The sequence below is a fragment of the Saccostrea echinata genome, unplaced genomic scaffold (genome assembly GCF_033153115.1).
Source record: "Saccostrea echinata isolate AGI-Se365-2 ecotype Australia unplaced genomic scaffold, CSIRO_AGI_Sech_v1 ptg000025l, whole genome shotgun sequence".
In the NCBI taxonomy this organism is placed as follows: domain Eukaryota; kingdom Metazoa; phylum Mollusca; class Bivalvia; order Ostreida; family Ostreidae; genus Saccostrea; species Saccostrea echinata.
Genome location: NW_026889774.1, coordinates 25,042,859 through 25,070,764, shown reverse-complemented (window position 1 = coordinate 25,070,764; position 27,906 = coordinate 25,042,859). Strand labels below are relative to the sequence as shown.

The 27,906-nt window shown below is 32.6% G+C and overlaps 3 protein-coding genes across 7 annotated transcripts in view; 2 read left to right on the top strand and 1 right to left on the bottom strand.

Moving 5' to 3' along the window:
- LOC133192251 (cys-loop ligand-gated ion channel-like) overlaps positions 1 to 3,143 on the top strand; it is a 41,992-nt gene extending 38,849 nt beyond the window's left edge. For 2 of the 3 annotated variants that reach the window (XM_061328242.1, XM_061328241.1), the window contains 2 exons: positions 480 to 527; positions 2,679 to 3,143. In XM_061328242.1, coding sequence (XP_061184226.1) covers positions 480 to 527; positions 2,679 to 2,711 — 81 coding nt within the window. In that variant the 3' untranslated portion in view covers positions 2,712 to 3,143. Of the gene's footprint in view, positions 1 to 479; positions 528 to 993; positions 1,012 to 1,306; positions 1,383 to 2,678 lie in introns of all 3 variants that reach the window. The other variant, XM_061328243.1, reaches the window with a different exon arrangement.
- LOC133192256 (A disintegrin and metalloproteinase with thrombospondin motifs adt-2-like) overlaps positions 1 to 27,906 on the bottom strand; it is a 435,058-nt gene that overhangs the window by 234,246 nt on the left and 172,906 nt on the right. For 2 of the 3 annotated variants that reach the window (XM_061328247.1, XM_061328250.1), the window contains one exon: positions 12,169 to 12,181. The exons of the other annotated variant lie outside the window; for it this stretch is intronic. The gene's annotated coding sequence lies outside the window, so the exon portion shown is untranslated. Of the gene's footprint in view, positions 1 to 12,168; positions 12,182 to 27,906 lie in introns of those variants that run through there. 3 annotated transcript variants of the gene reach the window in all.
- LOC133192258 (tubulin-specific chaperone cofactor E-like protein) overlaps positions 1 to 27,906 on the top strand; it is a 479,266-nt gene that overhangs the window by 330,645 nt on the left and 120,715 nt on the right. The window lies entirely within an intron of this gene.

Here is a 27,906-nt window from a genome sequence, read left to right as displayed (position 1 = left end):
AAGATTGTCAAACAGAGACTAAATCAAGGATCATTATTCTATATATTGCTGTTACATGTATATTATAGTTTCTAGTTCTTCAAACCACCTTTCTCTTGTTATAAGTACAAACTAGTAGAGCAACAGTCTCGTCAAAGACTTCTTGTTTGTTTTTTTCCCAAATATTGCTCATATTGTATAAGATGAAATACTGTTTGTCCAGCTGACCAAAGAAGATTCAATTCTTTACAATTCAGTTCTGATGGTGAAGTTGAATCGTATAGATGTATCATGATGTTTTTTTTTAAAAAAGTGGATGGGGACTAAAGTACTACATTACTCTACAAGACTTTTGAAAATGTCGTGCTGGATAGTGAATGCTCAGAAAGTTTTGCTGCATTTTAAAACACTTTACTTGAGTGGATCTCATTTCTCTTGAAGTAATTTTGTCGTTTCTATATGTTAATAAAACTTTATATTCAAAATTAATCTCTCTGTAGCCATGGAAGAAAAGAAGAACGATGGCTCAAAAGGACAGAGATTACACTGTACGTATATAAGACAGAAATTACTCTGTATATACAAGACAGAGACTACAATAATATTAACCAAAAGACAAAGAAAATACTATATGTATGTTAACCAACAGACGAAGATTACACTGTATATATCAATCTAAAGGTAGATATTACATTGCACGTATATACATAAACCAAAAGTCGAGATTACATTGAACGTATATCAACCAAATGATATAATCATACATGGAAAAGCACATTGAATTCCCTGTTAAATAACTGTATTGTTCTGCACGTCACTTAAGAATAAAGGTAACTGCTGATTAAATTAAAATACATATCAGGACGAAATATAAGATTTTATTAACAACACTACAAATTTACATTTAAACCTTCAAAACGTCTAATAAAAAATGAAAATAGAATTCATTACAATCCCATAATAATACTATTGCCTTTGAAATTGTTGAAAAGAAAAGTTAATATGTTCTTCTAGGTACACTGTGCAGTACAAGTAAGTAGTATATCACCATCTTTCAAACCACATATTTACGGAGAAGTTTAAGATAATCTAAGGTTCAATAACAAAATATTCTAAACAACACTCTATTTTAGGAAAATATCCGTCACTTTAAAAAAAAATCCAACAAAAGCAAGAAAATGCATTACATCTTTAAACTATTTAACATGTACACCCAACAATGTAATTTTTACTACATATTTCTTGATCCTATACTTAAGGTTGCAAAATAAATTGCTGATAGGTACTTTATAATGATATTCCCTAATTTTATCATTTCTCCTAAAAGCATTCTGCGTCAATGCTAGAAAAATCCTATTCGTATAGAGGACGAAGGAAATTATCATCACTTCTGAAACAAGCAGGTATATCTGGGTATCTCATCACTTAATTCACCTAACAGTGTATTAATCACTTCTTCGCTATGCACACCTATGAACAGATATTTATATGAGGATATTCTATTTCTCTACACATCTATAACAAGATATTTACAGTTTTCTTTCACAATACACAAAGCCGGTGTTCACAACATAAATGTAAACCTATAAGCACGTGGACGTTCACATTATACATATATATGCACAACCTGATATCGTATCTACTTAAAGCAAGATGTGTTTGTAAACACTGATGCCCCCGTATGGCAAATTATAGCAAAGGTTAAACTTTCTCAAATGCAAATCAAATACTAGTATGTTGGTACCCAAAGTATTAAGGTCTTGTATCAAGGAATATACCTGTGAAATTTGAAAACACTAGCAGCAACCATTGAAAAGATATGAAAAAGGTTAAAGTTTTTCAAAAGTAAGTCAAACATCAAGGTCAAGGTCAAATGGTCAAAATGAATGGTGCCTAAGGAAAAGCCTTCTCACAAGAAATACACATATGCAATATGAAAACTCATTCAAAAGTTATGGCCAAGGTTAAAGTTTTCCTAGGTCAAGGTGAAACGGTCAAAGTTGGTGGTGTCCAAAGGAAGGTTTTTTCACAAGGATTTCACGTATGGAGTATGAAAGTCCTAGTACCAACTGTTCAAAAGATATGGCCAAGGTTAAAGTTGGATAAAATTTAAAAAAAACTGGGTCAAACTCCAAGATAAAAAATAATGGTACTTAAAGAAAGGCCTTGTCACAAGGAATACACAAATGAAATATGAAAGCCATGGCTCAAAGCAATCAAAAGTTATGGGCAAGGTTAAAGTTTTCAAAAAGTAGGTCAAACTCCAAGGTCAAGGTCAAAGTTGTTGGTATCCAAAGAAAGGTCTTGTCACAAGAATTACATATGTGAAGTATGAAAGCCCAAGCACTAACTGTTCAAAAGTTATGGCCAAGATTAAAGTAGGGTAAAATTTTGCAAAACTGGGTCAAATTCCATGGTCAAGATCAAAAGGTCAAATTTGATGGTACCCAAAGAAAGGTCTTATCACAAGGAATACACATGTGAAAGCCATAGCTCTACCCAATCAAAAGTTAAGAGCAAGGTTAAAGTTTTTGCGGACAAACAGACAGATAGACAGACGGACGGACAGGGCAAAATCTATATGCCCCCGAATCTTCGGTTACGGGGGCATAAAAAAGGAGAAAAGACATGTAAACTTACTATAGTCTTTCTATGGTCAAAATTTTGGTAGATGTCTCAGAATTTATTTTGAATTACAGGAAGGACTACGTCTTGTGAAGAGCAAGTTGTAACACGGGAAGGCGACACCGGATGTGGCCTTTCTGATGTGATCAGTTCTGACGAGCCGTCTGTTGTCGACTTACACACAGTCACGGTGGGCATGCAGAATGACCATGAGAGTGACAGAGAAAACCAAAAACTGAAATCCAAAGAAATCCGAAAAAAATGTACACCCCAGGTGTGACTTTTGTAAGGAACGAATGATCAGCACATGTCAGTGTTCATTCCATTCGTCTTTAGTTCATTGTTTAATTGTTGTTTTAAAAAAGGTGTTATGCAAATCATAGACATCAAACTTGATGTTTTAATGACGATTTACAGGTGCAAGTGATTTTTTGTTAAATCAGAGAATTTTACCTCCCATATAATGGCATGTGTAGATATGACGGGGAGATTTTGAGAAAGTTTACCTGTTAATACCTAATAAATGAATACTATACTTATATGCCTTGTTTTTTATATCAGTTACGGTAAAACTCTCGTATACATGTAATTTTTTGTTATTGCAAGTTTTGCATTCGACACGAGCTTTAATGTTGAAGATATCTCGAAATAAAAACATTCAAGAAACCGTTTGATAACTTTTTTTCATCAGACGATTAAATGCTCGGCTCAGGCACAGATACATCTTACATGTATTTGCAAAACGAAAGAGAACAAAGGCTATTTGACATGTCAAGCGTTGCAATATTCGATCTTTTCCATTTGAATTGTATGTTTTTATTTTCTATTGTATATTTCACCAGTTATACTTTATTATTAATCTTTTTATTTGTACTTTAAATTGTCAAGTTGTTTTATTTATTATGTTTTTATGCTCCCGTATCGAAGAGTAGGGGGTATATAGTTTTTCCCCTGTCCGTCCGTTGTCTGTATGTTTGTTTGTCCGCAAAAACTTTAACTTTGCCCATAACTTTTGATTGGTTGGAGCTATGGCTTTCATATTTCACATGTGTATTCCTTGTGACAAGACCTTTCTTTGGGTACCACCATTTTGACCTTGACCTTGGAGTTTGATCCAGTTTTTGTAAAATTTTACCAAACTTTAACCTTGGCCATAACTTTTGAACAATTGGTGCTAGGGCTTTCATACTTCACATGCGTAATCCTTTTGACAAGTCCTTCCTTTGGATAATAATCGAAATAAATCGACCGAAAACAAGCGTAATTTGAATGCTATGAGTAAAATATATAAGAAAACAATGGATGAGAGCATAAAAAATAATAGAAAGAATATTGCCAAAAAACTCAAAGATTTGCATTCTACAAATCCCAAAGATTATTGGAAAATTTTGAATGCATCCGATAAAAATAAGAAATGTGCTGTTGATATAAATGACATGTATAATTTTTTGAAAGATATGAATGAAGATAAAAATTGTAATGTTGTTCCTGATAACTTAGATGAACAGGAAGATGTAGCGAATTTTTCAAATGATTTCAGTTGATATCCTAAACTGTGCTATCAGTGATGAAGAAATACTGAACAGTGTCAAAAAGCTTAAAAATAACAAAGCATGTGGTTTTGACAAAGTGTTTAATGAACATATTACTTCAACAATTACTATATTTTTACCCGTATATAGAAAACTGTTCAATTTAATATTTGATTCAGGTACCGTCCCGGATGAATGGTTAATTGGCATTGTTAAACCTATTTATAAAAATAAAGGTGATCCAACACAACCAGAAAATTATCGACCCATAACATTATTGAGCTGCTTAGGAAAATTATTTACAAGTATTTTATGCACACGTTTGGAAACATTTGCTGAAGAAGTAAATTTAATTAATGAGAGTCAAACAGGGTTTAGAAAAGGGTACTCAACTTTAGATCATATAGTTACCTTACAGTTTTTATGTCAGATTTTTTTTCAAAGAAAGAAAAAACTTTTCTGCGCTTTCATTGACTTTAAACAAGCCTTTGATACGGTTTGGAGATCTGGATTGTGGCATAAGCTATTTAAGAGTGGGGTTAGTGGAAAATGTTTTAACTACATCAAAAATATGTATATAGGAATTAAATCTATGATAAATCTGAATGGCACAATCACAGATTATTTTAACTGTAATGTTGGTGTTCGCCAAGGTGAAAATCTATCGCCTTTTTTATTTTCCTTATATATTAATGACCTGGAAGAGTTTCTCTCGGACAGAAATATTATTGGTTTACAAAGCATAACTGACGCTATTGAAGAAGAATTATATGTGTATCTTAAGCTTTTCATTTTGTTATATGCAGACGATACTGTTATCTTGGCTGAAACAGATGTAGATCTGCAAAAGGCTTTGGATGATTTTTATTTGTATTGTTCACAATGGAAACTTAATGTTAATGTTAGTAAGACAGAAATTCTAGTGTTTTCTAAAGGACCAATGTCAAAAAAGGTATTTTATTATAATAATAATGCAATTGAAAATGTAAAAGAATTCAAGTATCTTGGGATAATATTTTCACGCTCAGGTTCATTTTGTAAGGCCAAAAAACATTTATGTGAACAAGCACAGAAAGCAATGTATGGTGTTATAAGGAAGATAAGACAATTTAACTTACCAATTGAATGTCAGTTAGATCTTTTTGATAAAGTTGTTGTTCCAATTTTGACTTATGGCTGTGAAATTTGGGGTTATGAAAATCTCGACATCATTGAACGTGTACATTTAAAATTTTTAAAACATATTTTCCATTTAAAGAGTAGTACGCCCTCGTATATGGTGTATGGGGAGACTGGGCGATTCCCATTGTATATTAATATTTATACAAGAATGATCTCCTACTGGTTAAAATTACTTACCCCGAATTCTTTAGAAAACAAAATAGTTTGTGTTTTGTATAAATATCTATGTTCTCAATATTTTCAAGGAGGTCCAAAAAACCTATGGGTAGATTTCATTTATAAAATTTTAACCTCTTGTGGGTTCTCCAACATTTGGTATGAACAAAGTCCCATTGACAGGAATTGGGTACTTGCAGCAGTGAAGCAAAGATTAAGCGACCAATTTATTCAAAAATGGCATAGTGATATAAATAATTCATCAAAAGGTCAAATTTACAAAATTTTTAAGAGTGATTTTGGATTTGAAAAATATCTAAGTATTTTACCTAGTAAACTCCAAAAAATACTAATAAAATTTAGAACTTCAAACCACCACCTCCCAATTGAAACTGGTAGATGGTTAAATATTCCACTGGATGAAAGAGTTTGTAAATTGTGTAATACAGGGCAAATAGCAGACGAATATCATTTCATCCTAGAATGTAAAACATTGAACAGCATCAGAAAGAATCTTTTACATCCCAGATTTTGTAAAACGCCGAATACACTTAAGTTTTCTGAAATTATGTCAACGACAAACTTAAAAACTTTAAAAAACCTTTGTATATTTATATCTAAAATAAACGACACCGTCTGTCCTCCATAATTTAAATGTTATCATACCATTTTTTTTTCTTCTTTTCTTCTTTCATTGTATGTTTATTGCTATACTATGTACATATGTATATGCCCCTCATTTATTGTATCATAATTATATTTATTATTTTTGTCACAATTATGACGACTAATTTATTGTACCTCATGTACCACTGATGTTGGTGTGAGTGAATAAAATGAAAATGAAATGGATACCAACAACTTTGACCTCGACCTAGGAGACCTACTTTTGGAAAACTTTAACCTTGACTATAACTTTTGAACGGTTGATGCTAGGGCTATCATACTTCACGTATGTAATCCTTGTGACAAGACCTTTCTTTGGATACCAACAACTGTGACCCTTTAACCTTGGAGTTTAACCTACTTTTGGAAAAACCTTTAACCTTGGCCATCATTTTGAAGAATTGGTGCTAGGGCTTTCATATTTCACATGTGTAATCCTTGTGACAAGACCTTCCTTTGAAACCAACAACTTTGACCTTTGACCTTGGAGTTCGACCTACTTTTGGAAAACTTTAACCTTGGCCATAACTTTTGAACGGTTGGTGCTATGGCTTTTATACTTCACATATGTAATCCTTGTGACAAGACCTTTCTTTGGATACCAACAACTTTGACCCTTTGACCTTGGAGTTTGACATACTTTTGAAGAAAAAAAAACTTTAACCTTTTCCATATATATTCAATGGTTGCTGCTAAGGCTTTCATATTTCACAGGTTTATTCCTCAAGACAAGACCTTACTTTGGGTATCAACATATTTGATTTGCATTTGAGAAAGTTTAACCTTTGCTATAAGTTCCCATAAGTTATTTACATATATATATATAATATATAATATATATATATATATATATATATATATATATATATATATATATATATGTATATATATATATATATATATATATATATATATATATATATATATATATATATATATATATAGACTGCGTAACAATTAAAATTTTAGACCACGATGGAAAATTACACAAATGAAAATTATACGAAACAAATAGACAATTGCAGAATAGAAATAAGAAACATATATACAATATATTAATTTAATATACACAAAATGTGAAATATTGCAACGTTTGCCATAACATGTTTCAAAGAAGGTTTAAAATCATTCACCGTCGTACATCCCTTAGAGAGAAATTATATATTTTTGTCAATTAATATTAACAGATTGAAAAATCAATTTGATTGAAACTCATACTTGTCAATATAAAAATCATAAAAGCTTATATCAGTCTTTCAATGATGAAATGATGAATACGTTGTTGCAATCATGTAACTTAAACAAAAGAGATACTTTAAGATCCATTCAATAATTTTTTTTTATTTAACCTCCGTATATACAAGTGCGCTATGGATATTTTCTGTACACATAAAAAAATTATTTGGTCAAACTTCCTAATTTTGGAGGATTTACTAAACACATGAAACTGAGGGATGTACAAACTTCAAGCTACATTGTTAGCGTTACTAGTACCGAAGCGCAGTAACTCGAATTGATTCTTTCTCCTAAAAAATGGTGTCGACAGTAACTGATTAATATACATGTAATTCCAGAATTAAAAGTCCGTTTTCAGAATATATGTCGTTTACTTTACAGACGGAACAAATAAATCAATCACCCGTCCATATGAAGGGAATTAAGAAAATAAATGACAAATTTAACTGATACAGGGGCATCCCCGTGACCCAAAAAGAAAATCAAATCCTAGGAGAAAGATTGTAGCACAATAGGAATCGCACTTCAACATAGCTTAACAGTAAGGAAAAAGGCCGTGTGGTCTTGACCTTGAAGTTTGATCTACTTTTCAAAGATTTTAATATTTCTTCTAACTTTTGAATGAAAGATGGGACATTTATATTTGGCATGTGCATTACCTATGACAAGACGTTTCCAGTTTCCATACTCTACATCATACATGTTCCTCTGGGGAACTGCTGGGTCGAAAAATGTCGATGAAATTAAAATGTCACCGTCGTCTGTAGAAGTTTAAATTCAATTTTGCTCTAGTCTCAGAGCAAGATTAAGCCTTGTCAGAAATTCTAATGTCTAAAATTTGTAAGATTAATCAGGAAGCATCTTCAAATTGTATAGATTCCAGTTTGTTAATATTGCTATGTGCATTAATTGTGCCACTTAAAGGAATCACAGTTTTTCAAGTAAAATTTCACAATACACGTAGAGGATCTTATACAAAGTACTAGTATAAAGTAAAAATTTAGCTTTTACATGTAACAGGTACTTCAATGTTGTGTAGTATTTGTCAGTAAATATGGCCTGTTGGAATGCATGAGGACATGGGGATAAATAATGAAGTGATAATCAATTATGTTAAGAAAAGGCAAGACCATACGAACCTTGACGGTCTCCTGAGTTTCTCAGACCATGGTCAACTCAGTTCATCAGGAACTGGAACTTTGATTCGCGTAAAATCAAACAATTTGATGATGAATCTAAATATGTTTATTATCATATGCATGTAGGTTGTCTCCTAGATGTTAAGAAGTTAAACTAACTTCACAATTAGGCCATCTCTAAAAAGTTGTTTGCCCTCTTCCGACCGAATGACTGAAAAAGCCCGACTCAAAACTTTTTTAACCTCCGGGAAACAATTATTTTTTTTAAATTCATTCCAAAGGTTTCTCTCCCACTAATAAGTATGTTAACTTCACATTTGCAAGTGTTTTAAAATAAGAAAAACATTTTCCGCTACCTACCGACCCAATTTTTTTTAATCCTGAGTCGGGAGAGGGCAAGCAAACATTTTTTTTAAAAGATGGCCTTAAATAAATGACCCATAGCTCAAAGCCACCATGCATACAGATTGCTTTCATCATGTTCAGGAAAAAACAAGATTCTCAAAAATAAATTTCGAGATCGGGAGGCCCGGGTTCGATTCTCGTTCGCCGCGCCGCGTCAAATGTAAATATAGAAAGCGACTGTTCCTTCGCCAAACTCCCGGCACTAGAAGTGAAGGTCAAGGGTTTTTCGGATGAGACTTTTAAAACCGAGGTCCCATGTCACGTTAGGCGTTGGCACGATAAAGAACCCTCCCTGCTCAATGGCCCTGAGTGATGAGTATAGGTCTAAATTTGAAGCCCTTCACTGGTATATGTTGACGTCTCTGTATGAGTAAAAAATTCTCGAATGGGACGTAAAACAACATACATTCAATCAATCAAAAATAAACTTTATGATAATTATAATCTGACAAACTTAGTCCACACTGTGGCTTGAACCCTGGACCTATGGGAGGAACATGAATTTCAGAATTTTTGGCAGATGGTTAACACCTCATTATAATCATGCAAACCGTTTGCCTGCTAATGATATCCATGAGTGCACGAGGACTTTTTAAGATTGCATTAATTATACCCCCGCTTGAAAAGTGGGGGTGTATAGTGATGTGGGTGTCCGCCCGTCCGTCGTGCTGTACGTCCGTCCGTCCGTTACGCTTTGGGGTGGATATCTCTTATCCCCAACTCCTCTTGTAACACTGAATAAAATTGAACGAGACTTTCGCAGAATCTTTGTTACATAGTGCCATTGTGCACCTTCTATTTTACTTTTTGATCGGACACGTTATTCGGGTTTCCAATAGCAAAACATAGACACTGCCATTCTTTCTATAATTTTGAGGGGTATCCATCTCTTATCCGCAACTCCTCCTATACCACTGAATAAAATTTAATGATACGTTCACAAAATCTTTATTAAATAGTGCCATTGTGCATCTCCTATTTTACCTTTTGATCGGACAATTATTTTGGATCTCTCGTAGCAAAACATGGACTTTGCCATAATAAACATATGGGAAGCGGGGGTATCATTCTGTGAGCTCAGTGCTCAGAGTACCTATAGTTTTGATAGTTTTAGGGTCAGGTCTTAGGCTCCAGGGGAGGCTAGGATCGTATAATTCACAAATTTTGTTTCTCTTCATCCATAGATGTTAATCAAGCTTCATGTAGGTTCAGCTAATTCAGATAAAAAGCTGAAAATGTTCAAAGTGAACGAACGACGCACCATGGAAAACCACATATGGGAACCTAGCTTTGACAAAAGTCATCTAAGCAACTTAGGTGACCTAAAATACGGATTGTCTAGACAAAGTTGCTGACAGTTTTATATTTTGCGAGAACCTTATAAGCTCCTAGATGTCTTGGTAAACCCCATTTTAAGGTTTATATAATGGTTATTGAACTGTGGTATATCATGAGTTATTCGAACGAAGGGGTGATGACGATCGAGTGCGAAACACTTGAGATACACGGCAATAAAAATACAATAACTGTCTTGTTTTACGGTACAATAACAAAAATAATCAATTTCAGTGACATGGCAAAAGATCATTCCTATTCTGATGTCATCACGTACTTTTTTTCGGATTGTCGGAAAAAATATCTTGTTTAAAGATGTATATACAGATGAATATTTTGATATGATTAACAACTAATTGACAAAACGTTAGAGTAATGCAAGCTGTAGAAAGTAAACTAACTAAGAAAACTATCGAAAAAATCGGCAGAGCATGTATGTATTCAGATGAAAGCTTATTTTATCATTATTTTTTCGATATCTTACTACATATAATATGAAATCATTTATTCCTTAAAACTTGAGCATCCGATCTGTTTTATTAGTACACGTATGTATTAACAATGTTTATGTCAGAGATACAAACGTTTCACGTAGAGCTAACCATACCAGGGTTTTGCCTAGTGACACATTAATATTCTTTATTACCTACCTGACACCTATCCACCTCTGGCCTCCACAGAACGTCTTCACCCATTTCTATTGACTTCCGCTGTTCTTTCTGCATTCCATGACCGCCATCCATCATCTGTCCTTTCCCTTTCAACTTTATCGCGTCATGTCGTACCCCGGTTTTGCCTAACGATATATTGATATTTTGTTTACTCTGAACTAAGATGAATAACAACCTTAGCAAAACCAATGGTGTTAAAATCAAGATGCTGTCAACAGTTCACTACTAAACAATCATCATATCAAGGTCACTGAATTCGAACAAAGTTTGTAGTGCATATATACAATCTCCTTTACAAGCCTTTTGAAGACTCAATTTTGTTTCTAGGAATATTTTCATCTACCATTAATAAATTTCGTGTTTTAAAAAAAAAAGGAAATCAATAACTTAGCATATTAAAGTTTTAAAAACTCTTGGATATTAGACATTTCAGCCTTTAAACTATCTGACAAATCACTACGTACGACTAGAAAGAAAACAAAAACAAAATATTCTGTGCATCAATTTTATAGCAAAGGCAACAAATATAAATGAAGCGTACATGTAATCACAAATTTACATATTCATAGCTGGAATAAAATTTTACTTTTTTTTTCTTTGTTCATACACTTGTACACAGCAGATTTTTAAACTAACGGTGATTTTGCTTGCTTGACTTGCCAATACAATACACATTTTTAGGCGGAAGGACAAATAAATGAAAATATATACATTTGTGGTATCTCTCTATTATATAAACATGCAGAGAGCAAATATCTTCATACCTGTATGAAGTTTTTCGAAGGTCATAGGTCATTACGTGACCTAATCACACAGCGCAGTAACATCTACATAAAAAGACTTACTCCACTAAGCAATATAGCATGTTTTTCATGCATAAAAATGTACAAAACACGCAAGTAAAATAATAATCATTTTATTTACAATGTAAACGAGTATTTAATACAGTTCTTGATCGATTTTACATAGAGAATAGAAAACTACGTGTTATAAGTTTCATGTCTAAGCTGCATAGTCTCAACGTTTACCCTTATTTTTCTCGCAGACCTCTGAATGCTATAATTTTTTTTTCATTAAACTTTACTCACAATAAATTTGAAAATCTGTTGAAAAATATCAATGTAATGCAATCACGCCACAAACAGCTGACAAACACTGCACTTTGGACGTTCGGTAGGCACACCTCCATAATCGAGATGACGTTGTCTTAACAATGTAAGGCCAAACAAAAAAATATGTGTGGTTCCGGTTACACCTCAAAAAAAAATTAGGGTAGGTAGGTAGGGTTTTTTTTTTCTTTTTTTGGTTTTGTTTTGTTTTGTTTTTGTTTTTTTTAACAAAATGATTTTCTTAATTTTTCTAAATAATACCTATCACTCCTTTGCAAGTGGCATTTAGATGTGGTATGATAATACACTAGTCAATATTGGTAGGGGACACCTACATGCTAGCTTGCTTTGGATTTAATACTATTAAACACTTACACTATGTTTTGCAAGGAAGCCGTCATTGCTGAAACTAAAACTTAAACCAGAGCCATTGATAGAAATCTGGGAAAATTCCGGAAAAAATATGAAAATTGCCAAAAAAAGTTTAGGGTCGGTGGTATAAAATAGGGACGGTCGGGTAACCGGAACCACACATATTTTTTTATTTGGCCTAAGCTGTCGCCAGTGTCTCCATGTCAACATCATAAATGAATAAATATGCCGTACTGAAATCGTAGATTTTATGTTTTTGATCAAATTTTGTACTTGATTTCAAGTTATCTGGTCCGAACAAGTGTCTCCATCCATCCCTTTCCGACCGAAATTCCTCCAACTTTTTATTATCAAACATCGGACGTGTTTCTTGTGTTTTTTAACATCGAATATCGGTTCTCATGAATACAAAAATTCCCAGACACCAATATGCTCACTATAATTGATCACAAGTAGCCTTTCACATAATATTCCCTTCAAAACAGAATCCTTTGCAAGAGGAATTTGAAGCGTAACCGCTTTTCAAGCCGATTTACACCTAGCGTAATTTGTCAAAATCTACGACGCACAGTTAGTGCAATATTTATATTCGATTACATTCGATTGTCCGTCTCAAATGTATATATAAGAAATGAATAACAAGTTTAAAAACTTCATTGGGAATTGAAGTGGGTCGGTACGTGATCAAATCTTCTGAGAAGGCCTTCGGCCGTCACAGGATTTGATCACGTGACCGACCCACTTCAATTCCCATTGAAGTTTTTAAACTTGTTATTCATTTCTTAAATGAAAGTGATGGTTAAAAAATCTTTTATAAAGCAATTACTTATGACATAAACTTATGTCTCCGAGACTACTGGGTATTATACCTAAAACCTATGCACATCTAGTTTGGGTTTTACTACTAAGTGACAAGGTATACAGTTACATGTATTTGAAAATGAATATTGAACAATTGGATACATATACTCTTGAGCGAGTTTGTTTTCATTTTTTCTAACTCATATTCCTTGCTGTTTTTAAGATACCTTAACCGACATATTTAGAAAAAGGTTCGAAGAACAATTAAATCATGATCTGGATACCACAATCTGGATTATCTTATTTAACTATTTCCAAACCGCTGTAAATTTCCCCAAAGCAAGTAGGCAGTACAGTTATTAACTGAAGAAAAAGAATCGATATCAATTAAACTTTGGTTAAATAAAATATCAAGTACTGTAATTTATACCCCCACTATTGGAACAAAGTGGGAGGAGAAAATGATGAGCCCCATCGGCCTAATTAGTTTAGTTACGGCATTGTAAAACATTTGGGATTAATAGATTCAAGAGTTAAATGGTCTATACCACATAATGACCTTCCTCAACATCAATATGTTCGTTTTTGTGAAAGAGGTCAATAGATTCATGTATGTTGTCCCATGTGAGGGACCAAAAATAGGAATCGACAAGGAGTAAATGCACTTTTATATCAAGCTTTTCAGAAAGGAAACTGACATTGTGTTCTTGGGTCAGTTTTCCGGCGGAAATTGCACATTGAAAACCATGTGCCAGCATGGTTGAACGTCCTTTCTTGGTACAGAGGGTGGTTTAATTATTTTAGAGTTATGGTTCTTCTTTTAAGTACAGCTTGAGAACCGCATCCTTCTCTGCAATAAAAAGTCATTACAAAAAACGTATTTGCAAAGAAATTCAATTCTTTCCCTGAAGCAATTGCAAGATATATATAAGAAGAATACATTAGAAAAATACATTTTAACTTTTGAACTTTTTTGTGAAAATTTTTGAAATTCTGCAAAAAAATTGAAGATGGCATTTGTGATCGCCGAGAAGAGCAGCATCTGTTTATTTTCATGTTTCACTAACAGAAAATCCACGTAGAAGAGGGTTAGACTAAGTCAATCTCAATTTTGGTTTTTAAAGACACAAACGAACATGACAAAAATTTCTGGTCGATATGCTCTATAAAACCATGACGGTATCGGTTCAGTTACCTTTGCATGTATTTATGTAATCCAAATAAGTACACATGTACTGTTAGGAAAAACTAATTACCGAGATGAGTAGATGACTGTAGCGAAATAATGGGTTGTCATCGATACTGACCCGTGGACGTAATGGCTAATGAGTTAACTCCAGAATTAATAGATTTTTTTTTATCCGGAATTGTTGCGATGTTGTTAAACAACTGTGTGCAGAAACAATGTTTTTACAGCGTGTTAACACTTGACTGATAAGGGCATGGTGAAACCGAACGGTCAATTTTGTGTGAACTGGGTGAATTAAAATATTATTTTCTCACATCCGTCTGTATATTGGAAGCTGTTTTTAGTGAAGGTATGTTTTATATTTCATTTTTTTAAAATTTATCGTTTGAATAACAAAACAGTGTTTGTTGGCACGACAATGACATTTATTCTAAAAGACCAAAATGTAATGATATTCAAAAAAAAAAAAAAAAAAAATAAAAAAAAAAATAAAAATAATAATAATGATATGTTCAGTTTTGTATATATATATATATATATATATATATATATATAAAACATTACTTCCTTATCTTAAAATATTAAATCTAAATTGAAAATGAAAATTAAAATAATGTTAATTTACTGTCTAATGTTGTTAAAATATCAATAATATAACATATTTTTACTTAGTATATGGCATATAAATTCCAGAATAACTCTCTAGTAAATGAATGTACACCTTTATACATATACCATAATGTTGTACATGTAGTTAAACAGACATCATATTTAAATTAATTGCAACGAAAATAACGTAACAACACAAATAGTTCTAATGGAATTAATCAATTTGTAAGGTTAATAAAGATGTCTTGTTTTTTCTTGTGCTATCAATGAAAAATACTTGAGAATCGGTGTTATACCAGTTATGTGAAAAAAATCTGGAGAAAAATCTTAACTCTTGTTTCCATGTGTGTACTGCTTCTATGGACACTTTCCTCCACTGCTATCAGGGATTGGTGTTTGAGTGATTTTTGTTTTACTTCAACAGCATAGGAGGAAACAATCTGAATTTGAAAAGAGCAAAATGCAAACAAAAAAAGTTTGCAGTTTATAAATGTTTGCCTTTGCTTGTCTAGAATAACGAAGGACTGCGTTAATTAATTCTTTTTTTCCAAACCATTTATTAAACTAATTGATACCCCTGCCCGCCTCTTTGACACGTTTTGGATTAGTTAAAGAAAACTGTACATAACTCGAGAAATATAGAGTTCGAGAAAAGGTTTTTAAATCGAACTTTTTAAATACAGTTTGGGTGTATTACTTTTTGAAATTTCTATAGCTATGGAAGTAAGAAATGAATTTTTGGTGTATGATTTTGTCCCACTTTTTCGGGATCCACCATGTCAAGTAGACATGCACTATAATGATTTTCCATTTCGACCTCAACCTTATGACCCAAAAGTTTAGTTTCTAAAGTCAAACATTTTGGTTGGTAGCAAAAAATACTTTTTTACGTATAACTTGAAAAGTCATGTAATGAATGTATGCAATGATGTTTTAACTATCTGATCCCCTCCCGAAAGGGGGGTGTATTTTGCTATAGAACATTGTTTGATATCAGAAGGAAGCAGTTTATGCTTCAGTCGATGCTTCAAATGCATAGTGTTACCTACATTTATCAGATAGACAGGTTTACATGTGCGTTTTTTTAGCATACCCACTTTTTCTTTTAAAAATTGCCCGGGCATGTGACTTGTATTTTTTGAATGAGTTATCGACTATAGTAACAATTTTTGGCATGTGTGCTGCATATGACATATATTTTTTTGTCATTGATCATTATTTTTTGGGCAGGCTAGTTTCAAAGTATCAAGTTTTGTTCGGAAAAAAAAGAACAAATGAAAGAAGTTGCAGTCGCACATTCAAAGTTATCCTGATTTACTGGAAAATAAACACTAGCGACTTTTATTGAAGGATTGAAGAATACATATTTCATGTAAAATTTGACTAACTTTATACAGTAGTAAAATGAAGTTTTATGCATTCAACAACAAATGAATTACTAAAAACAATTACAAGCAGAAAGAACTTGAAATAACCTGGCGAAGAAGACAGTGCCACTCTGAATATAATACATGTATTTACTTTCAATACCAATGTATAAGATTTAAATCTGGCATAATAGACTTACCTAACGTGTTGCTATTAATGTAAGAATAGTATGATTTTCCTAACTTGTTGACTATTCAGGAAAATAATATCAAGTAAGTAACATACGTCATATGACGTACGTTACTAAAACATTCTACGTCCTTTTAACCCCTCAAAATCAGTTGGAATGTACTAAAGTACTTAAAAATACTAATTTTGAAGGATTTTCAACCATCAAGTAACTTTAAAAAAAAAAAAAAATCAAAATTCAACAGATTCTTATTAGGACAACTGGTGCGCCAAGTTTTATGTCCTCAACTGAACTATTCACCAGCTGTTGTTAAAAAACAGCATTATACTTATTATCTGATATTAAAAGTTATTAGTAGAGTTTCTCGTTACATATTAAGCATGATCAGACAGGATGCATATGCCAGATTACTACTTTATATATATATATATATATATATATATATATATATATATATATATATATATATATATATATATATATATATATATATATATATATATATATATATATATATATATATATATTTACATTTGCAAATGTTTTCTTTTATATAACACTATTGAAAGCAACGCGTATCTATATCCGTATAAACACGGGTTCCTCGCGTCATAAACGTTCGACGTAATTTCTCAGTGACGTCATAAAGGGCCGACGCGCAATCAGTGGATCAAACACGTGTCGTTGGGTTTGAAAAATAAAACATTTCACTCGTTAAAGATTATAATCAGGCAAATATAAAATATGAATAAGTCACAAATGTAAATATAAGTAATAAGGTATCGTTTTAAAACATCTATCGGGCAATAAATACGGGTTGGTACGAGATCAAATTTACATAAAGCCCTTGGGGCTTTTTGGAATTTGATCTCGTGACCAACCCGTATTTATATCCCGATAGATGTTTAAAAATGATACCTTATTTCTTAAATATATATAATGATAACTTATTATTTATATTTACATATATATATATTTAAGAAATAAGGTATCATTTTTAAACATCTATCGGGATATAAATACGGGTTGGTCACGAGATCAAATTCCATAAAGCCCGTATTTATATCCCGATAGATGTTTAAAAATGATACATTATTACTTATATTTACATTTATGACTTATTCATATTTTATATTTTCCTGATTATAAGTTTTTACGTGTCAAATGTTTTATTTTTCAAACTCAACGGCACGTGTTTTGATCCATTGATTGCGCGTCAACCCTTTATGACGTAACTGAAAAATTATATTTGTATGCATTGCTTGTGGCATTTAAAGACACTAAACTGTCATTCACAGAAATCAGGTGCGGAAAAAAATGTTGCACACGGGTTTTCCGTTTCTCTATATGTTTTTAAGGAACTATTAAAAAAACTACAACATAACATATCCTGATAAAAATGATGCTTCCATTTACACGGAAAACATCTATTGATGTCTGCGAGAACTGTGGTAGAAAATTAAGCAAAAAGTCTTTAATTAATAATTTAGGCTGTGTTTATAAAGAAAAGTAAATTACTGGCTTCATAATTAGTTTTCATTTATTAACCTCAAGATTGCAATTAACCTAGTATACAATGCTTTGTAACACTAACCTTAGGGGGACTTTCTATTTGAAGTATACAGGTAGGGGGAAAAATAAATTAAAATTTACCATTTCGAATCCATTGATAAATTCAAGTGTATTCACTTTCATAGTACTTTGTTACTTGGCAACCAACAACTTCACATTTTTTTTTTCAAAAATGCATGATGATCGTTGATCGTCTATTTTAAGTATACAGGTAAGGGGGAAAAATAAATTAAAATTTACCATTTCAAATCCATTGATAAATTCAAGTGTATTCACTTTCATAGTACTTTGTTACTTGGCAATCAACAACTTCACATTTTTTTTTTCAAAAATGCATGATGATCGTTGAAAATGTTTAATTTCTATTTTGATTAAAGTAGATATTACTATTAATGCACTTTGAGCTTCAAATGTTTATATATAAATATTTACATTTGCAAATGTTTTCTTTTATATAACACTATTAAAAGCAATGCGTATCTATATCCGTATAAACACGGGTTCCTCGCGTCATAGACGTTCGACGTAATTTCTCAGTGACGTCATAAAGGGTCGACGCGCAATCAACGGATCTAATACGTGCCGTTGGGTTTGAAAAATAAAACATTTCACGCGTTAAAGATTATAATCAGGAAAACATAAAATATGAATAAGTCACAAATGTAAATATAAGTAATAATGTATCATTTTAAAACATCTATCGGATATAAATACGGGTTGGTACGAGATCAAATTTACCATAAAGCCCTTCGGGCTTTATGAAATTTGATCTCGTGATCAACCCGTATTTATATCCCGATAGATGTTTTAAAAAGGATACATTATTTCTTAAATAAACACGGGTTCCTCGCGTCATAAACGTTCGACGTAATTTCTCAGTGACGTCATAAAGGGTCGACGCGCAATCAACGGATCAAATACGTGCCATTGAGTTTGAAAAAATAAGACATTTCACGCGTTAAAGGTTATAATCAGGCTAATATATGATATGAATAAGTCACAAATATAAATATAAGTAATAAGGTATCATTTTTAAACATCTATCGGGATATAAATACGGGTTGGTACAAGATCAAATTTACCATAAAGCCCTTCGGGCTTTATGGAATTTGATCTCGTGACCAACCCGTATTTATATCCCGATAGATGTTTTAAAATGATACCTTATTTCTTAAATATAAATATAAATATATATGAGAAACATCGCCAAATTAAACCCTCTTTTAGGTTAAATGCATTAAATGTATCTTTTCTTTTTAAAGTTTGTGTTGAGGGAAAGGGGTCTAAAAACTTCCAATATTTTAATGCATATGGCATTACACGCTTGTTAAAATCAATTAACTTTGACACTTGATCATGTATAGATTTGATAAGCTTAGTTGGATCTCAAATATACCAAAAGTAGAGACATGGAAGTCTTATAAAGAGGCATCATTCTCATCAGAATCCCTTAGATTCTAAATTGGGAATACGAGGGCAAAAGGTTAAATTGAATGGTCGAAAACTCTGTACCTCTTCCTCTGAACCCTTCACCATCAGACTTAATTAAATTATAAACTAACAGACCCATTGCTTGATTGGTTATTGGTGTTTTATCAAGGTGCAGTTCCTGTAAAAGGTATACCATTATTGGCATCAGGAATAATTAAGAAAACTAGATTTCTCATGCTAAATATTGTATTTCTGTTGTTCGAACTTCTAACAAGGACTAGATTTTCTATCTTCAAAAGACCGTGTGCGTAATGATTAACTGAAATAGATCGTAAAGAAATCGGATTCTCTTTGAAGAGATAACCCACTGCCTTCTTAAATATGCACATCAGATCGTTGATCAGTCATTTTCTGTATAAATCCGAGTAGTGTTAAATGTATTATTTATTCAATTAACCAAAGATTTCTTTACTTCTATTTGCACTAAAACAGCCCTTTTCAAGACATTTCAGAGCAATCGAGAGTTCGAGACAACATTAGACGTTTTTCTAACTTTTCTTACCGTTATTATACATTATAAGACTGTGTATCTGTACATCAGACATAATATAGAGCCTATTGAAATAATGCCTTTCCATGGCCACTTCAGATTGGTGTGAGTAAGATTATCTTTATATATTTGTTGCATTCTTAAATATGTCTAACTGTTGTTTTCGAGTTCAAGTTTGGTTGCTCAATTTTCATGCCATAAGAAACAGAACTCCTTGAATTCATTCTATTTTTATTCTTTTCGATCTTAGGAAAATGCCAAATCCTTAAAGATTAAAATGTAAAGAAAGAAATGCATCAGACCCCAATCCTTTCCGCACGCTCATTGTCGGAATATTTGTTGTGATATATACTCTTGATCTGAATAAAACTGCAGAATAATTCGACTTCTTGATCCTTTGTGCCAGACACCAAGTTCATTATAAATGATCGATGTGATCTATGATCACACCCTGCGTATTTCATATGAAGTCTGAATGATAAAAAGTCCCTTCTGTGAAGCCATTCAAGTGCTGCATTTACGAGGTTGTCTTACAACTGTCTCAATCAAATACAAATTTTACGTTCTCCGAGCTTATTCAGTCTTACAGCAACTACCAATGGTATCAAAAGCACTGTTTATACACTGTACATAGTACATGTATTATAAGTACATGTAAAACAGCACCAGCTGTTGAAAGAAGAAGCCCACAGGCCTTTTTCAACACTATAAATTTGTTTTGTAGTATTTCTTAAAAAAGGATTTTTTAAAAAACGCAATTTTTTTTGTCAAGCTTAAAGTGAACACCGTTTGTGACTCCATCGATGCACATCTGATAATGATAAGGCTGACAAATATAATTGATATAGTTCTCAAGTTTGATGTAGATAAGTAAGTTTTCTTTGGTGTGTACTAATGAATAAGTGTGATTTCTGTCTACAACTACAATATTTTATAAAAAAAACTTTTACGTGTTTTTTTTAATAATTGATAGTCAAACACAACCCCTTTGGTTTAACAACTATGGTCAAAATCTTATAATTTTCTGATATAATTGTTCATTCCAGAAAAAAATATCTTCAGTTCGATAATTTTTTAAATGTACATGTATATATATAAATAAATATGTATGATTAACAACACATTCTTATATGTGGTTTAGTGCCAAAAAAGGAAGTGAAAATGAAAAATCAGATGAAATGACTTACAATTAAGGATTTGAACAACCCCTTTTATAGCAAGTTTTTCGTAAATTCTACGGTCGTTATAACGACCTTGTTTGTAAATACAACCTATCATCGTATTTTGTCTGACACGTTTAATACTAGTTGTTTTACACTAAATTTGACAAATGAGTACTTCGTGTACTTGATCAATACATAGGGCTCACGGCGGATGTGTCCGGACAACAGGAGATGTTTACTCCGCCTTGGCATCTGATCCCATCTCTGGTGTTTTTAGGGGTCCGTATTATTAGCCTGTTCACTATTCGTATTGTGTAGTGGATTTATGAGATTGATCACTGTTCGTTTTCTTCCTATTTTACATTCTATATATACTTTTTCTTAAAAAAAAAAAACTTTTGATATAACATAAGACCAACTTTAAAATAATGTTTGTGTGCCCTCTACCGACTCAGGATGAAAAAAATTGGGTCGGTAGGTAGGTGGGAAAATTTTTTTCTAAAAAAAAAAATCAGCATCAGTGCTAAATTTTCAAAGTCTTTTTGCCGGAATGCATAAAAAATCAATTGTTTCCTGGAAACTAAAAAAAAGTTTTGAGTTGTTTTTGAGCCATTTTTAGCCAGTCGGTCGGGAGAGGGCAACCAAAATTTTTTTTTAAGATGGCCATTTTATGTTGAAAATCTCTCTTACGTACCAGTTGTATGCAATAAATCAATGTTCTATCTCCATCATGTTTAGATTCTAAGTAACTTGATCTGTGAAGAGTCTCTTAAATACGTTGTTTTCAGTTCTACAATTACGAAAACATATCAATAGTGTTTGCAAGATTCACACCTTCAATCACGTTGATACGTGTTAGATACAAAATTGATCTAATCAAAGTTAAAATCTGACGGAGAATCATATGTCATGCAACATGTTTTCAATGTAATGTAAGCCAAGTAATAAACAATACATGTATTGCAAAACAAACCCGGATCGAATTCTCTGTGTAAAGGAAACCAAAGGTAAGCATAATTTCCATCTATGAACGACTTAAAAAAACGTAAATTCAAACTTTGGAATTGTGATTGTTTGCTGGGTCCCGATTCTGGTGGGTGGATCCACGAATTGACATCTCCAAGAAAAATTTTGAAACCATTTATATGCATTGAATCTTCTGCAAATGAGTTACCCACAAAATAACGTCCCGACGAACCAATACGATTTTGCTTGCCTACGAACATTGACACCCCCCCCCCCCCCCCCACGAATTAAAATGCTTCCACAGAAGTGATACTTGTGTTATAACTCTAAAATCTGACGTCTGCTGCCCAGTCGGTATTATAGCCTTTTAACATCAATCTATGGGGGGGGGGGGGGGGGGGGATGAATCGTTAGCTAAACAGGTTACCGTTCTTGTAAACTCAATTCCTTTTGACAGTCAACCGATCCCTCCTAGACCCCTCCTCTGTAAAAGGCAAAAAAAGGCGAATTAACGCTGAAAAGGTTTAATAATGCGATGTGAAAAGGCGTTAAAACACTGATAAAGGCGTAATGGAGTAGTTAAAAAGTAAACAGGCGTTCCCTTCCAAAGCATTATAACGGCTTTTAAAAAAGTTAAAACGCGAAGTGAAAAAGCGTTAGTACACCTTTAAAAAAGGCTTTATAACGCCTTTCATAAAGATCTTATAACACGAAGTGAAAATAATAATTACATGAAGGAGGTCAAAATCATCTAAATTCATACAATATTTTTAATAGTCCTGACCATCCAGTAGACAACTGTTTGCATGAGTATATTGAGAAATTAACTCTTTACTTTTTAAATTCATGGCGCCTGGTTTGATGCAGGATTTAGGCCCAGGGTGGGACATTACATATCATATATTGGTCATATATTGAAAATTATTTCACATTTGAAAATCTTTCTCCTCCTTTCCTCTTGGAAAGAAAGCAGATAATTGCATGGGTATAATGAGCATTTAGTCTTCTACCAAAATTGTAAAATCCGTGCCCCTTGGTCAAAGGTTCTGGCGTCATGCAGAGAAGGGCTAAGTGGGTTACACAATAAAAATATATTACACATTTGAAAATCTTTCTTCTTGGATATCTAGCTGCAAATTGTTTAAATTATTTTTATGAGCAATTAGTAATAATTTTGAACTTAATTGATGTTCCATGGATCAAGGGTTCAGTCCCAAGGGTAGAGCGAAGCTGGTCATGTATTGAAAATGCACCATCGAAAAGTCTTCTTTACTCACGTCAATCTAGCAGGCAAACTGTTTGCCTGATTTAAATGGGTGCTTAAAGAAGCTTTTTTTTAAAAAAAAAAAAAAAAAAAAGACGTAATAAAGCTTTTTGAAAAGCTTAAAAACACTTTTTTGAAAAGTATTATCAGACTTTTTTGAAAGGCATAATAAAACCCTTTTAAAAGGCGTAGTACCCCTTTTGAAAGGCGTAATACTTTTTATAAGGCTTACGTCTATTTTTACTTTGCTATATAACTCATATAAGGTCTTTTTACTTTGCGCTATAGGCCTTTCGTAAAGGCGATATAATGCCTTATTTCGCGTTATTACATGTACGCCTTGTTGGGCGTTATCACGCCTTTTATCTTGCGTTATAAAAAATATAAATATTCTTATTAAAAAGCCTTCAAAAGCCTTAATTTGCATTATTACACAGTCTGCAACACTGGTACTTGTTTCGTATATGGGGCCAAGCCCTTCTTTTTCTTTCCACAAGATACCTAACAGAATTTCAGGCACCCCCGCTTGAATCTCGTATTTCGTTAATATATCAATCATTAACCTGCTGTAAAATGACAGCGTTCGCTCTGAGAGATACAGGTACTTCCGACTGGAGTTACGAGGTAATTCTTGAGGAATAAATGAGTGGTTTACAATAAAGAGGTTCGACAAAAGACATCTGAAACGATTTATTTGACAGGAAAAAAAATCTCTCGAAGCGAACGATGTCACTTTAAAGCAGGTTAATGATTGATATATTAACAAAATACGAGCTGAAACGGGGTTGCCTGAAATTCATTTGGGGAAAAAGAAGGGCGTGACCACATATACGAAACAAGTGTCTGTGGTCTGCAAAGGTGAATAACTCCTTTTCATTCTCTGTTACATGGCATTTTAATTTTTTTTTCTCTCCGTAAAGTATCATAATAATTTAAAAGTCATTTTTATATAAACATTTTAAATATTTTTCGATGATACTCGCATCAGAAATTAGCAAAACTACCACTTATACATGTATAAACATATCAATAAGAAGAAGAGTATAAAATTGTTTTCTGGAGCAAAGGCGCAGTGGAAAATGCAGGGTTTTTCTCGTCAAAATCAAGGGAATGCTATTTTCCCAGAGAATTCTGTTTGTTTTCACATTTGAAAGTATAAAACCTACTAACACCCTGATGCATTGAACTGATAAGCAAAGTAATGACCTTAACGCGATATAGTCTGGATTAACAGATCTATGGCAAGTGATTGAAAGGTCTTACTGATTAATAAAATGATTTTATCGAGGACGCTTGAACATAAAAATATTAGTCGGTGTAAATACCATAATTACAAGTCAACAGAACAATTTTGGTTTTCTCTTTTTAATCTTTACATCTACAATAATCCTGTAAATTCAAAAATAGAACATAGAACAAATATAAGGCAAAAAGTTCAGAGATTGACTCAAACTAGAGAGGTCACTTTTAGACCAATTTAAACTTCCAGGAAAAGAAGAGTTTTGTATAAAAAAAAAAAGGCAATAGCATTAAGGAAATGTGCAAAGTAGTTTTGAACTTTAATTATTTCTTTTTTTTCCTCTTTTAAGTTGAAGAGTTCCAATAAATGAAGGACTTTTGCTTGACTTTTATAATGCTTGCCTAATTGTACTGTAAACCTCTTCTGAAAACCATTTTTTTTTTTATAGAAAATACAAACTAAAGCTTAATGTTTGTAATATTTCTTTGGAAGAAAACAAGGACTTTTTTTTACTTTATAGCTACCAAGGTATTTAAAACCCCTTCGAAGGCATGCTGATTTTTTTGTCCAGAACATATGGTATTATGATTTTAAATTAAGAATATCTTGAAAAGTTTTCAATGGGGTGAGGTAATTTAAAATGTGCGTTGCGCATGGCTTTAAATTTATTTTGCCCCGCAATTGAAGATTCGGGGGCATATAGTTTTTAGTCTGTCCCTATGTCTGTCTGTTCGCAAAAATTTTAACTTTCACAATAACTTTTGAACAGTTGGTGCTAGGACTTTCATATTTCACATGATTGTATATTTCTTGTGACAATAACTTCCTTTGGATACCAATATTATTTGACCTCCTGACCTTGACATGGGAGCTTGACCTTTTTTTGAAAAACTTTAACCTTGGCCATAATTAATGTTTGAACAGTTGGTGCCAAAGCCTTCATATTTCACATGTGTATTCCTTGAGCCAGGGTCAACATTTTTCATCCCGTGACCTAAGAGTTTGACTTATTTTGAAAAACTTTTTCATTGGCCATGGGCCCATAACTTCTGAATAGTTGGTGCTATGGACTTCATATTTTTCATGTGTATTACTTGTGAAAAAACCTTTCTTTTGGTTTCAATATTTCTGTCCTCATGACCTAACAGTTTGACGAACTCTTGAAAATTTTTAAGGTTGGCCATAACTTTTGAACGGTTCGTGCTAGGGCTTTCATATTTCACACATGTATTCCTTGTGACAAGACCTTTCTCTGGCTACCAACATTTTTTAACCTCATAACCTTGACCTTGGAGTTTGACCTATTGTTAAAAACCTTTAATCTTGTCCATAACTTTTAAACGGTTAGCAGACCTATTTTTGTATTCACATGAAGCAGATTTTATTCAAAATCTTATACAAGAGAAAAAGATATTTCTTGCTGTGGCCTTCAACTCGACATTTAGATATATCGATGACGTATTATCAATTAACAATTATATAGTTATTTCCATTCACAAATCGACAAGATATATCCCAGTGAGCTTGAAATAAAAGATACTACAGAGTCTGATACATCTGTTTCCTATTTGGATATTTTACTAGAAAAAGACGTTAATGGTAATCTAACAACAAAGCTTAATAATAAACGTGATGACTTTAACTTTTCAATCGTCAACTTCCCTTACTTATGCAGCAATATACCCTCATCACCTGCATATGGGGTGTATATCTCCTAGTTTATTCGGTACTCAAGAGAATGCTCTACGTTTGGACAATTTCTAAAACGAGGTAAGTTATTGACAGACAAGTTGATGAAACAAGAATATTAACATTCTCGTTTAAAATCATCATTTGTAAGTTCTGTGGTCGATACAATGACCTTGTCAGCAAATACAATCTATCATTAAGTCATATGCTGACTGACGTTTTTCATATTAATTGTTAGGACATTATTTACACACTGAATTGTCGACGGATTTTCCGTTATTTACCGATCATGACAAGGAGCACACGTCGGTAGGGTATGCTCACTCCTCTATGGCACCTGATACCACCTCTGATGTTTTTGGAGGTCCGTATTTTCTCTGCTCCCGATTTGTATTGTTTTGATGGGTTTTGAGCTTGTTCGTTATCTCCATATTTCATTAGTGCTAAGGCTTTCATGTTTCACAACTACAACACAAGATCTTTCTTTTGACCTCTTGACCTTGACTTTGTAGTTTTTACATTTGAAAAAAAAACTCTAATTTTGGCCATGAGCTGCCATACGAGGGCATCAATGTTTCATAAACGCATCTTTTTTTTTTTTTTTATTAAATAATAGTTATGTCTAGAAAAATCAAATTTCTAAGTGGATCTGTTGGAAGACCAACCATCCTCCTTAAATTTATCCAAGAATCGCCTACTTGTATTACATAATTACACATGTAATCACTACGACATTCAATGAACATTTACATGGATATAGAAAATGTCTTTTTCTGTGCGTTCAAAAAGATGATATGTCTCTGACAATGATCCATTTCTTACCAGAGGTTAACAAGAAATACCCAATAAGACCGACTAATAAATCGTCCATACTCCAGTTTAAAGTCTATGACCTAATGCAAGTTACTGAACTTGGAGACCCTTTGCAACACTGGCCTCTTGAATGTTTGATTGATATATATCACTTAATCTAAACAGCTCTATTCTAGGAGGTTGAGGCTGATTATCAATACTATGTGATCGGCGCCAGGCGTCTATTCATATGAAATACATGCATCTATACTGTAAGAAAGGTCAGTGATTTGCAGGGAAAAAGTTCAATCTAATTTCATTTAGAAAAATCATCATTCCATTCATTCTATACAGAAAATAAATTGGGCTAAAGATATGGTATTTGTAAAATTCTAAATGCATTTGCCACTGGGGAGTAAAATGAAACTCTGTTTAGACATAATGAAACATTTGCGAGTACACATGTTTTTCTAAAGATGAAATATATTTTTTCAAAAAATATGGTTCGTGATTTTGCATATTTTTGATGACGTGATGCAAATGAAAAAAAAACAATTATTTAAAAAAAAATTCTGGAAAACATTCTCTTTAAATTTTATGTGTAGAAAATCAAAAATACACAAGCTTCATGATAAATAAAATTCAAACATTTTAATTTTTGGAAGATGTTACACA